General features: G+C 47.8%; 1 protein-coding gene across 1 annotated transcript in view; it reads left to right on the top strand.

The window, feature by feature from the left end:
- The first annotated feature begins 6800 nt into the window (after positions 1-6800).
- LOC147106459 (EF-hand calcium-binding domain-containing protein 6-like) overlaps positions 6801-13516 on the top strand; it is a 144463-nt gene continuing 137747 nt past the window's right edge. Inside the window, exon 1 of the mRNA XM_086009660.1 lies at positions 6801-7040. Coding sequence (XP_085865786.1) covers positions 6833-7040 — 208 coding nt within the window. The 5' untranslated portion in view covers positions 6801-6832. The remainder of the gene's footprint in view (positions 7041-13516) is intronic.

Below are 13516 nucleotides of genomic sequence, written 5' to 3'. Positions count from 1 at the left end.
TGATCGGCTCACTCACCACCGTGGCAGAAGGGACAATCCGTGCCTGTTGCTGATGGAAGGCTGCGTGTCTGAAGTCTTCCTTCTTTCTTGCTGTGCAGACTCGAGTTTTCTCTCAGCAGAACGACGAGGGCGGTTGCCTCTTCTCGACGCTTCGTTAACTGCTTCGGACGTATTGCTGCACGCAGGGTAAGATCGAACTCGTCGCCACTGTAAAGTCTGTGGGTTGTATAGTGAAGTAATACACAGACTACAAGAGTAACTTAAACAGGACTTTACTATTCGAAGGTCTGGGCGAATCTGCCCAATAAATTCTGCCACAGCACTTATATACCGGTGTGGTCACCGTCGGTATTACAGTATGCAGCAGCCAGGATAAAGTAGTGCCACACCTAAAATAGTTCTCTTAAAGGTGGACGGTTACACACAATAGTTCTCTTAAAGGTAGAACAGTTACATACACTACAGTTAGGATGGAGAAGCTAGGGTTGTTCACCTTGGAGCAAAGGAGGTTGAGGGGAGATTGATACGGGTTTGGATAAGGTAGACAGAGAAAGGCTGTTCCCACTAGCTGATGGTACAAGGACTAGGGGACACAGATTTAGGGGGAAAAATGTAGTTGGTTTGCGCCTTAAGAGGGCGCTAATGGGGCGCAAAGCAACTAGCGCCTGGGCGCGGCGATGCTTGCGCCGCTCGCGAAATTAACTGGACATTTTGCGGTGGCGCTAAACACTACCACCACGATCTCCTGCGCCGGCAGATCGTGACGTCAGTCGAGTGTGCAATGCCCCGGACTGGATATTGAGTGGCGCCCCCTGCCTTACCGCCGGCCGCTAGCAACGACAGGTTGAGGGGAGCGTTTTGCAGTCGGGAAGGGACTAGGGGAGCGCTATTTAATGGCTGCCGCTTCCTGCCTTTTTTTGTTGGTGACATTTTTGCACCACGCATTCTGAGAGAGAGAGAGAGAGACTTCTGGAGAGATTCAATGCTGTGTGAAGGAGTTTTGGGTACTGAGCAGCACTTTGCAGGTTGATTTTGATTTGCCCTTCCTTGTATCGATTTAGAAGAGACTGTGGGGGCTGCACTCTGAGCTCTTTCCCTGGGCCTCTCCATTGTTCTTTCCAGCAGATTTGATGTACAGGTCTCTCCAGGCCGTGATTCAAGGCTGCAATGAGCAGGATGTGGATGGAGAGCAAGATCGACCCTCCCCTTTAAGATAAAAACAGAAAATGCTGGAGAAACTCGGCAGGTCAGGCAGCATCTGTGAAGAGGGAAACAGAGTTAACGTTTCAGGTCGATGACCTTTCATCAGAACTCCCCTTTAAGAATTGGACGGTGCCAGTGTGTCTGTGTTCCATTGCTGACTGACATCACATGAGCTTCGCCAGCGCTCTGAGGTAGCGCCTCGCTCCTCGGCCTTTGCGCCTTAAGACAGGTGTGTAGCGCCTGATTTAGCACTCCAATCACCTCCAGGGGCGGTAAAAGCCAAGTTTGCCGTCGGAGGCAATAATTAGCGCCAGGCACTAAACTTTGCGCACGGCCGAGAATGGCGCCCCAAACGGGGCGATACTGAATTTTTCCCCCTTAAGGTTTTGGGCAAATGATACGAGATACTGAGGGGATGTGAGGAAGAACCTTTTTTACGCAGCGCTTGGTGAGGACCTGGAACTCGCTGCCGACGGAAGTGGTGGAAGCGGAGACACTCAATGTTTTCAAGGGGAGACGGGATAGGCACTTGAGGGAAATAAACTTGCAGGACTATGGGGATAGAGCGGGGGAATGGGACTGACTGGATTGCTCTACAGAGAGCCGGCACGGACTCGATGGGCCGAATGGCCTCCTTCTGCGCCATTATGACTCTATGACAACGTGTTTGAAGAAGATTTAATCATTTATGACAGAACTGTAAAAAAAATAATGTCCAGGCAAGAATGTTTTATTTTTAATTTGGGAATTAATAAAACAATCTGTACGTCACCTCTTCATTTCAATGTGTTTATTTATGACAAGTGAGATAGTTTCATTAATTTTGTGATTACGCTTTGAATCTGCCACTTCCCCGCCTTTCAACTTGAGTCTGGCTGAAATCAATCATAATTAAGCTAATAATGAATTCAAGCTGGAGAAAGGAGTCAAAAGCTTACAGACAACAAAACCAGAAAATAACAGAAAATGCTGGAAATACACAGCAAGCCTGTCAACACCTCAGAGATTAATGTCTGGGGTTAATCCTCTATCAAAAGGTCATTTTCTTCTTTCAGATGAGCAGAGAAGGCTGAGGGGGGGACCTGATTGAGGTGTACAAAATTATGAGGGGCATAGATAGGGTAGATAGAAAGGAACTTTTCTTAGTAGAGGTGTCAATAACCAGGGGACATAGTTTCAAGTTAAGGGGCAGGAGGTTTAGAGGGGATTTGAGGAAAAACTTTTTCACCCAGAGGGTGGTTGGAATCTGGAACTCACTGCCTGAAAGGGTGGTAGAGGCAGGAACCCTCACAACATTCAAGAAGCATTTAGATGAGCACTTGAAATGCCATGGCATACAAGGCTACGGACCAAGTGCTGGAAAATGGGATTAGAATAGACAGGGCTTGATGGCCAGCGCGGACACGATGGGCCGAAGGGCCTCTTTCTGTGCTGTATAACTCTATGGGGGTGATTTTCATTCAGAAGTCGGGAAGGAGGCGGGACTACAACTTTCGGGGTTGTCGTCCCGCCTCCATCGAAATGCGGCCAATCCACGCAATTTTAACTTGATTGACCTTGTTGAGCCCGCCTGGCAACAGGTGACGTCATAGACTGAAATTTCATCTGTCAAGACATTTTGACAGATGAAATATCAGTGTTTCACAGCTGCTTGAAGCTGTCAAACACTGACAGTCTTACTTCTAACCTGAGTCCTTCTACATAGACTCAGAAATCTCACCGGCACAGAAAGCTGCAGGCTGTCACTTTTGACAGTTCACAGCCGTTCTGCTTTCTGTGTCGATTAGATGATGGACTCCTGAAACCTAGAGGAAGAAAGGCTGAAAAGATAAGTACAAGTAATTTAAACTTCTTTACACACTTTAGACACACCAAACACACTTACCTTTGCACTCATGCACCCATCACTCACCTGAACACCGACATCTCGACCTCTCCAAGTCCTTCAACCCAATGGCCCGCCTCCTCTCACTTGGCGTGGTTTGGAGCCGTCAGGAATCCCACACTTCAAGCTTTAAAATAGGGATTAGGCTAAAAACTGCCTGTTAACTACCTGTTAACAGGCAGTTAACTGGCACTAATCCCTTCCCGCCTCGGGTAGGCGGGTCCCAGTGCGGGGCGGATACCCGCCTCCTTTGAAACTTACATGGAGGCGGGTTGGGGGCGGGATGGTGTCGGGACCCCCGAATTCGAGACTTTAACCCCCCACACGGCTCCAATCCTGACTCCAAGGGTCAATGAAAATCGACCCATATGATTCTATGGGGGAAAAATTCAGTTGTTTGCGCCTCCCGTTAAGAGGGCGCTAATGGGACGCAAAGCAACTAGCGCCCGGGCGCGGCGATGTTTGCGCCGCTCACGAAATTAACTAGACATTTTGCGGCGGCACTAAACACTACCGCCATAATCTCCTGTGCCCACAGATTGTGACATCAGTCGAGTGCGCAACGCCCCGGTAGCGCCCCGGACTGGATATTGAGTGGCGCCCCCTGCCTTACCGCCTGCCGCTAGCAATGACATGTAGAGGGGAGCATTTTGCAGTCAGAAAGGGACTGGGGGAACACTATTTAAAGGCAACCACTTCCTGCCTTTTTTTGTTGGTGACATTTTTGCACCACGCATTCTGAGAGAGAGAGAGAGAGAGAGAGACTTCTGGAGAGATTCAACGCTGTGTGAAGGAGTTTTGGGTACTGAGCAGCACTTTGCAGGTTCATTTTGATTTGCCTTTCCTTGTATCGATTTAGAAGCGACTATGGGGGCTGCACTCTGAGCTCTTTCCCTGGGCCTCTCCATTGTTCTTTCCAGCAGATTTGATGTACAGGTCTCTCCAGGCCGAGATTCAAGGCTGCAATGAGTAGGATGTGGATGGAGAGCAAGATCAATCCTCCCCTTTAAGAACTGGCTGGCACCAGTGTGTCTGTGTTCCATTGCTGACTGACATCACATGAGCTTCGCCAGCGCTTTGAGTTAGCGCCTCGATCCTCAGCCTTTGTGCCTTAAGACAGTTGTGAAGCGCCTGATTTAGTACTCCAATCACCTCCCGGGGCGATAAAAGCCAACTTTGCAGTCGGAGGTGATAATTAGCGCCAGGCGCTAAACTTTACGCACGGCCGATAATCGTGCCCCAAACGGAGCGATACCGAATTTCTCCCCCTCTGTCTCTATGAGATATTGAGGGCCCTCTAGATATTGGCTAAATTTCCTGATTTTATCTCAGATTACCAACCCCCGATTTTAACCCTTCCCCCCCACCCGCACCCGACGAGAATGGGACATGCGGGGATTATAAATCGCGCCAATTTGCCAATTTTTACCGGGCAGTGTCTCAGGCCCTTGTCCCAGGCAGGCGTGGACCTAATTGAAATACAAAATATCATTGGTCTGATACAATGATCATCAACTTGTATTTATATAGCGCCTTTAACGTAGTAAAATGTCCCAAGGTGCTTCACAGGAGCGATTATCAAACTAAATTTGACACCAAGCCACATAAGGAGATATTAGGGCAGGTGACCAAAAGCTTGGACAAAGAAGTAGGTTTCAAGGAGCGTCTTAAAGTAGGAGAGAGAGGCGGAGAGGTTTAGGGAGGGAATTCCAGAGCTTAGGGCCCAGGCAGCTGAAGGCACGGCCGCCAATGGTGGAGTGAAGAAAATCAGCGATGTGCAAGAGGGCAGAATTAGAGGAGCGCAGAGATCTCGGGGGGTTGTAGGGCTGGAGGAGATTACAGAGATAGGGAGGGGCGAAGCCCTGGAGGGATTTGAAAACAAGGATGAGAATTTTAAAATTGAGGCTTTGATGGACCGGGAGCCAATGTAGGTCAGTGAGCACAGGGGGTGATGGGTGAACGTGTCTTGGGGCAAATTAGGAATGGGCAACCGAGTTTTAGATGAGCTGAAGTTTACGGAGGGTACAAGGTGGGAGGTCGGCCAGAAGAGTATTAAAATGGTTGAGTCCAATGGCAATAAAGGCATGGCTGAGAGTTTCAGCAGCAGATGAGCTGAGGTAGTGGTGGAGACAGGTGATGTTATGGAGGTGGAAGTAGGTGGTCATTGTGATGAAGCCATGATGTGGAGATGCCAGTGTTGGACTGGGGTGGACAAATGTGAGAAGTCACACAATACCAGGTTATAGTCCAACAGCTTTATTTGAAATCACAAGCTTCACTTCACCTGACGAAGGAGCAGCGCTCCGAAAGCTTGTGATTTCCAATAAAGCTGTTGGACTATAACCTGGTGTTGTGTGACTTCTCACAATTGTGATGAAGAGTATACGGGGTCGGAAGCTCAGTTGAATAGTACGCCGAGACAGCATACAGTCACAAAAGACTAATCAGCATCTGTAAATTGAAAAGGCAGATTAATGTTTGGAGTGGTGCACTGATCTCAGAATGTCAACCTGTCTTTTATCTTTTTAGATGTTGACTGGCATTCTTAAAATTCATTCTCGGGATGTGGGCATTTATTGCCCATCCCTAGTTGCCCTGAGAAGGGGGTGGTGGGCCTTCTGCTTGAACCGTTGCAATCCGTGTGGTGAAGGTGGTGTTAGGTTGGGTATTGCAGGAGATTGACCCACCCACAATGAGGGAACGGCCCATACATGCCCTAGTGAGGATGGTGCGTGACTTGGAGGGGGACCTGGAGGCGATGGGCAGTCCTTCTGCTTCGTACAAAGGGTAAGTGGAAATCTGGAACTCTCTCCCCCAAAAAGCTGTGCATTCTGGGGGTCAATTCAACATTTCAAGACTGAGATGGATCGATTTTTGTTAGGTGAGGGTATCAAGGGATAAGGAACCAAGGTGGATCAATGGATTTGGGGTACAGATCAGCCATGATCTAATTGAATGGTGGAACAGGCTCAAGGGGCTGAATGGCCTCCTCCTGTCCCTATGTTCCTATGATAGTGTTCCCATGATTTAGCTGCTCTGCAGCAGGTTTCCAGCATTTCCTGGTTATATTTCAGGGTTCCAGCATTTGCAGTTTTCTTTTAACTCTCTTAGAAAAAAGAAGATTGAGGGGTGACCAGATCGAGGTCTTTAAGATTATGAAAGGGTTCAATAAGGTAGACATAGGGAAGATGTTTCCACTTGTGGGCGAGACCAGAGCTAGAGGCCATCAATATAAGAGTCACTAATAAATCCAATCGGGTATTCAGGAGAAACCTCTTTACCCAGAGAGTGGTGAGAGTGTGGAACTCGCTACCACAGGGAGTGGTTGAGGCGAAGAGCAGAGATGCATTTAAGGGGAAGCTGGATAAACACATGAGGGAGAAAGGAATAGAAGGATATGCTGACGGGGTGAGATGAAGAGGGGTGGGAGGAGGCTCGTGTGGAGCAGAAACACCGGCACGGAGCAGTTGGGCCGAATGGCCTGTTTCTGTGCTGTAAATACTCTGTAACATGTTGTATGAGGGCAAATGCACACTAACAGAACCCAGGAGAGACAGAATAATGTATCAGACAACCTGACACCTATTGTATTTAGAGCAATTTCAGCCTCTGTAAGTCTGTCTGTAATAAAGGAGGTTACTATAGTAACGCAAAATATACAGGCTGTTGACGCTAAGGCACAGCCTGGCTCAGTTCCTGTCTGCCTGCATTGTCTGCTAGTCCCACACTCCACCTGTCTGCAGGATGTCGGTTACTTTTCTGAGGCTTCCCTCCATCAGCCGGCTGGGGATCAGGGGTGCGGCTGATGCTCCGAGCCTGCGAGTGGAGGGCGCTGGTTCTGGCTCAGGATCGAGATCGGGATCGGGATCGGGATCGGGATGGGCCCACTCCGACCCAGCGAGAGCCGTCACGGCATGCCCGCACCTCGCCGCCCGCACATCTTGGCCGCCAGGTAAGGACGCGCCAAGCCATCGCGGAGGGCAACGCTTCACGTGAGTGAGAGAGGATGCGGAGTGGGCGGAAGGCATTCCGCGTTTCCGAGGGTGTCTGTCACTGACTCTCAAAGGGGAACAAGTCAATTATTCAGGAAGCATTTCTAATTTCAGGACGAATAAATTGGTTCAGAATCGCAGAATGTATAAGTGGGAGTACCACAGTTCTGTGCACTCTCCTACCCTCCTACATATAAATCCTTTGCCACCCCCTGTTTTTATAAAGAGACAGCATGTAACTGTTCAGGTGAAAGTAAGGTCTTCATCTTGAGAGTTGAGGATATTTCAAAAATAATTCTAGGGACCATGAATATAAAGTAGTCACTAATAACTCCAATAGGGAATTCAGGAGAAATTTCTTTACCCAGAGAGTTGTGAGAATGGGAACTCGCTACCACAGGGAGTGGTTGAGGCGAATAGTATCGATGCATTTAAGGGGAAGCTGGATAAACACACGAGGGAGAAAGGAATAGAAGATTATGCTGACAGGGTGAGATGAAGAAGGGTGGGAGGAGGCCCATGTGGAGCATAAACACCGGCACGGACCAGTCAAGATTAATTACATTGTAGAATTACTAAAAATGGAGTCTAAACTTTCTTTTGACATCACGCAAACCAACCCCACAATAATGTACATTTTATTTGGATTGTGCATGTTGTGTATTGATCCAATTTGTAACATTTCTAGAAAAATCGCCTGCTTCAGATTGGCGAAATTGAATCTATTAAAGGAAATGTTACATAAGATCATAAGAACTAGGAGCAGGAGTCGGCCAATCGGCCTCTCGAGCCTGCTCCACCATTCAATAAGATCATGGCTGATCTTCGACCTCAACTCCACTTTCCTGCCCGATCCCCATATCCCTTGATTCCCCGAGAGTCCAAAAATCTAGCGATCTCAGCCTTGAATATACTCAACAATTCAGCATTCACAGCCCTCTGGGGTAGAAAATTCCAAAGATTCACAACCCTCCGAGTGAAGAAATTAGAGAAACATAGAAACATAGAAGATAGGAGCAGCAGTAGGCCATTCGGCCCCTCGAGCCTGCTCCGCCATTTAATGAGATCATGGCTGATCATCTAAACTCAGTACCCTGTCCCTGCTTTCTCCCCATATCCCTTGATCCCTTTAGCCTTAAGAAATATATCCAACTCCTTCTTGAATATATTTAATGAATTGGCCTCTACTGCCTTCTGTGGTAGAGAATTCCACAGGTTCACCACTCTCTGGGTGAAGAAATTCCTCCTCATTTCTGTCCTAAATGGCTTACCCCTTATCCTTAAACTGTGACCCCTGGTTCTGGACTACCCGACCATCGGGAACATCCTTCCTGCATCTAGTCTGTCCAGTCTGTTGTGTATGTAATATGTGTGCTACTTTGAACCTATGGACAGGACTGCACTACTTGTTGGGCGTAGTGATACGCAGTACCACTCCTGGCCATAGGGGTATAAATAGTACTGTGGGTACTGATCTCCCCTCAGTTCCCGCCTGTGGGCATGAAGTAAAGACCTACGTATAGTCCCTACCTCCAACCAGTAAAGACCTGTTTTATTGTTACTGATTAAGTCTGAGTATTAATTACTTGAACAGCTCACAGATTTAACACTGGCGACGAGTCTGATTCGGACCCTGCGGCAGTCACTCCACGGCAGCTTCGTCCACAGCCAGGACGTTGCAGAGAGGTTTCCACCCTCTCCACCCCACTGGAAGACATCCTGACCTCGGAGCCTCCATCGGCGACCGTCAGCTTCTTCTCCAGCTTGGTGGTGGGTAAGCCGTTGTCTGAGCCGGGCAGCGACGCGACAGGCAGTCGACCGCGTTGGCCGCACGAACGGGGCTGGGGGAGCTGGAGGAATAGGGCGCGAGAGCCGCTTCGAGCGGGAGGCGTTTCAACAGAGCGATCGCATCTACTGATAAGAGCCGAGAGCCGCTTCGCGATCCAGCGATCGCATCCGCTGATAAGGGCCGCACTCGGGCGATCGCGGCGAAGATAAGGGCCGCACTCGGGGGCTGAAGGGAGACGGCATTGGGGGACGGGTGAAGACCGCCAAGCGCGGGAAAACCGCCATTTTGTGGGCGGAGGACGACGGCAACAGCGGGAAGCCGCCATCTTGGATAGCAGTAAAAAAAAAAAAAATCTGAGAAATTGCAAATCTACAATGCCTAAACACGGGAATATTAGCACCTTTGATAGTGACCTCGAAGATTGGGCCATATATGTTGAAAGAGTAAAAAATTATTGTAAGGCCAATAAAATTCGTGACCAAGATAAAGCTCTAACATTATTAAATTTAATGGGTGCGAAGACATACGGGCAATTGAAACACCTGCTATCACCAGATGAACCGGCGGATAAGACGTTCGATGAGATTGTTACTGTCCTGAAAGATCATCTAAACCCCACGCCGCTGATGCTAGCGGAACGATTTAAATTTTATGACAGAAGGCAGCTACAGCATGAAAGCAATGCTGATTATTTGCTGGAATTGCGTAAATTAGTGAAATATTGCCAGTTTGGAACGGGACTGACAGAGGCACTTCGAGACAAATTTGTGTGTGGTTTATTTAAACAGGATACACAAAAGCGACTGCTAGAGGAGAATGAGCTGACGCTTGAGAAGGCGGTCACTATGGCAGCAGCACACGAAGCCGCAGCGAGAGGCACGGCAGTAATGCAGTTACGGTCACCGGAGCTCAGTGCACACAAATTGGGTGTGAGTTCTGGCAAATGTTATCGTTGTGGAAAGACAACGCATGATCAGAACCAGTGTTGGTTTAAAAACCAAGAATGTAGAACTTGTGGTAGGCTTGGACATATAGCTAGAGTATGCAGGTCAGGGAAGAAGACCAGCAACAAGAAGTCACCGCAAGGAAAATACGCAAAGGTACACAAGGTGACCGAACAGGAGTCCGATTCAGACGCTAGCAGTAATGAACTGGCTAGCTTAAGCTGTAATGAACTGGCTAGCTTAAGAGTACTCAACGCTGGTAAGGGTGCAGACCTCCAGACAATTTGGGTCACTCTTCAGATAGAAGGAGTCCAAGTAAAACTGGAATTGGACACTGGATCGGCATTGACGGTCATAAATAAGAAAGATTACGGAAAGTTATTCCAACATATTCCCCTACAGGATACGGGGATTATATTGAAAACATACACGGGGCAAAGAGTGTACCCCATCGGGAAAATAGAGGTTGCAGTGGTCCACAAGGGCGAAGACAGTCAAATAATGGACTTATATGTGATATCTGAAGGAGGTTCTCCACTACTAGGACGGGAGTGGATTAGGAAAATGAATATGGACTGGCATTTCCTACAAACAATAACGAGTGAGAACTCGGTGAAGATAGTCGGCCCAGACTCTGGAACGGATGATGGTAAGCCCAACTCAGGTGCAAAAGACAAAGTTTCAGCACAGAATTCCACTGAGCAACAACAACATAGTTTAACTGTGGATTCTGAGTCTGGCAAGTCTACTGATGTGCCCATTTCTGAGGGACACCGGGCTCGAACTCAACTCCATTTCAAACTACAACAGCAATTAGAACAAATGCTTCACCGTTTTGAGCAAGAGTTGAATGCAACGAAAGAGTTCTTTGATATAGAGTTGGAGAATCTGGAAAGACAACAGAAGCAGCTGATGGAGAAAATGGAGCAGGAGCACACAAAACGTCTGATGTCAGAGGAGTTAACGGTCAGCCAACTCCTGCATATGCTGAAGGACAGGACTCTGAAATGGGAAAAACTTGAACACGAACTTCAATATTCAAACGAAAGGGGTTCGGAGCTCTCAAAGGTTATTGGAAGAGCTGAGGTGGCAACACAGACTGAGATGACTGCAACAGAGCAGCCCTTGGATGCCAAAAGTACGCTGACTCACGTCAACGTAGAACAACAGACCACTGAAACAGCTGCTCCGGTAGAGGGATTGAATAGTCCGATCAATCAATCTCCAAAAGAAGTTGAAGTAGTAAAATCTCAAATGAGGTCATTAGTAAACGACTTGCTGAAAGCCCAGAAAAAGCTGGATGAAGAGGTACGCATGAAGAAGTCTCTTCAGGAAAGATGTCTGGACTTGGAACAAAAGCTGGCTAACGCCCAGCTGGGTATGGAGGAAATAGAAGACCCTCTCGCTGGCCTAGATCAGGACGACACCGAATATTACTATGTCCTGTCCTGCCCAACTTGTAACTTCGACTCCCACCATACAGAAATCATGGAGGAGCACCGAAAGTCTACGGAACATCGGGAGAAGGTGGCTCTACTACGGAAAAAGGAGGGAGAGAAGGAGGAACTGCGCATGCAGCTGGCAGCTGACAGTGGAGCCCAGAGAGTCTCCAAGAAGCAGAAAAGGAAAAGTCGAAACAGAAGATGACCCATCTGAACCATTATTACCTCTACCAGATCACACACGTGGTCCCTCCGAACGGAGCCAATTCAGTTCGGAAGTTCAAACTGTTAAATCCATGGAAGGACTATTGAATGAGTCACTCCAGCAACGTGAACCGACTCCACCACAGAGATTGAATCTGTGAACTGTTTTCCGCAGAGACTGAATCTGTGATCTGTTTTGACATGAAGTTATCTATGTATCTATGTTATTCTGTTATGTAAACCTGAAGTTATATATGTATATATGTTATTACGTTATGTTAAATGGGGAGATGACTGTAAAGCTAGGAAGGGAGGAATGTTGTGTATGTAATATGTGTGCTACTTTGAACCTATGGACAGGACTGCACTACTTGTTGGGCGTAGTGATACGCAGTACCACTCCTGACCATAGGGGTATAAATAGTACTGTGGGTACTGATCTCCCCTCAGTTCCCGCCTGTGGGCATGAAGTAAAGACCTACGTATAGTCCCTACCTCCAACCAGTAAAGACCTGTTTTATTGTTACTGATTAAGTCTGAGTATTAATTACTTGAACAACTCACAGATTTAACACAGTCCTGTCAGAATTTTGTAAGTTTCAATGAGATCCCCTCTCATTCTTCTAAACTCCAGCGAGTACAAGCCCAATCGACCCAATCTCTCCTCATACGTCATTCCTGCCATCCCAGGTATCAGCCTGGTGAATCTTCGCTGAACTCCTCATCTCAGTCTTAAATGGCCGACCCCTTATCCTGAGACTATGCCCCCTAGTTCTAGACTCGCCAGCCAGGGGGAAACAACTTCTCAGCATCTACCCTGTCAATCCCCCTCAGAATCTTATATGTTTCAATGAGATCACCTCTCATTCTTCTAAACTCCAGAGAGTATCGGCCCAATCTACACAATCTCTCCTCATAGGACAGCCCTCTCATCCCAGGAATCAATCTAGTGAACCTTCGTTGCACCGCCTCTAAGGCAAGTATATCCTTCCTCAGATAAGGAGAACAAAGCTGTGCACAGTTACAATTTCCTCAGCCAAATGTCAAAACAACTCAGGTTATTAAAAGAGAACATTAGGAAAGAAAAGGTTACTTTTAAAAGGGTGTTGACTTTATTGTAAAGTGTTTGGCAATACTCAAGAAGCTCGACACTATCCAGGACAAAGCAGCCCGCTTTATTGGCACCCCATCCACCACCTTAAACATTCACTCCCTCCACCACCGGCGCACCGTGGCTGCAGTGTGTACCATCTACAAGATGCACTGCAGCAACTCGCCAAGGCTTCTTCGGCAGCACCTCCCAAACCCGCGACCTCTTCCACCTAAAAGGACAAGGGCAGCAGGCGCACGGGAACACCACCACCTCCAAGTTCCCCTCTAAGTCACACACCATCCTGACTTGGAAGTATATCGCCGATCCTTCATCGTCGCTGGGTCAAAATCCTGGGGATGGGCAATAAATGGTCTTGCCAGCGACGCCCACATCCCAGGAACCAATAAAAAAAACTGTTGGCAATTTGCAGACATCTTCCAAGGCCATGTGATTGGTCGTGTCCCATAGTGTGGTGGTTCTGTTACTGGACTAATAATCCAGAGAACATGAGTTGAAATCCCACCGCGGCAATTTAAAAAATCTGGAAATAAAAGGCTGGTCTCAGTAAAAGTGACCGTGAAGCTGTCGGATTGTTGTACAAAACCCAACGGGTTCACTGATGTCCTTTAGGGAAGGAAACCTGCCGTCCTCACCCGGTCTGGTCCGATATGTGACTCCAGTCCAACACCAACCTGGTTGACTCTTAACTGCCCTCTGAACTGGCCCAGCGAGACACTCAGTTGGAGCAAACTTCTACGCGTGGTCCAAGAAGGTGGCTCACCACCACCTTCACAGGGCAAGTAGGAATGGGCAATAAATGACAGCCTTGCCAACGACTCCCACATCCTTAGAATGACTGATTAACAAAAATTACATTAAAGCAAATCATCCCATCCCTTCAAGTCATTTTAACAAAAAAACTTGCTCAATTCTTACACTCCAAACAAATAAAAGAGGTTTTGCA

The sequence above is a fragment of the Somniosus microcephalus genome, chromosome 16, assembly GCF_052327205.1.
Source record: "Somniosus microcephalus isolate GS21.2 chromosome 16, FLI_Smic_1.0, whole genome shotgun sequence".
Lineage (NCBI taxonomy): Eukaryota > Metazoa > Chordata > Chondrichthyes > Squaliformes > Somniosidae > Somniosus > Somniosus microcephalus.
This window is presented reverse-complemented; position numbering and strand designations above follow the sequence as displayed.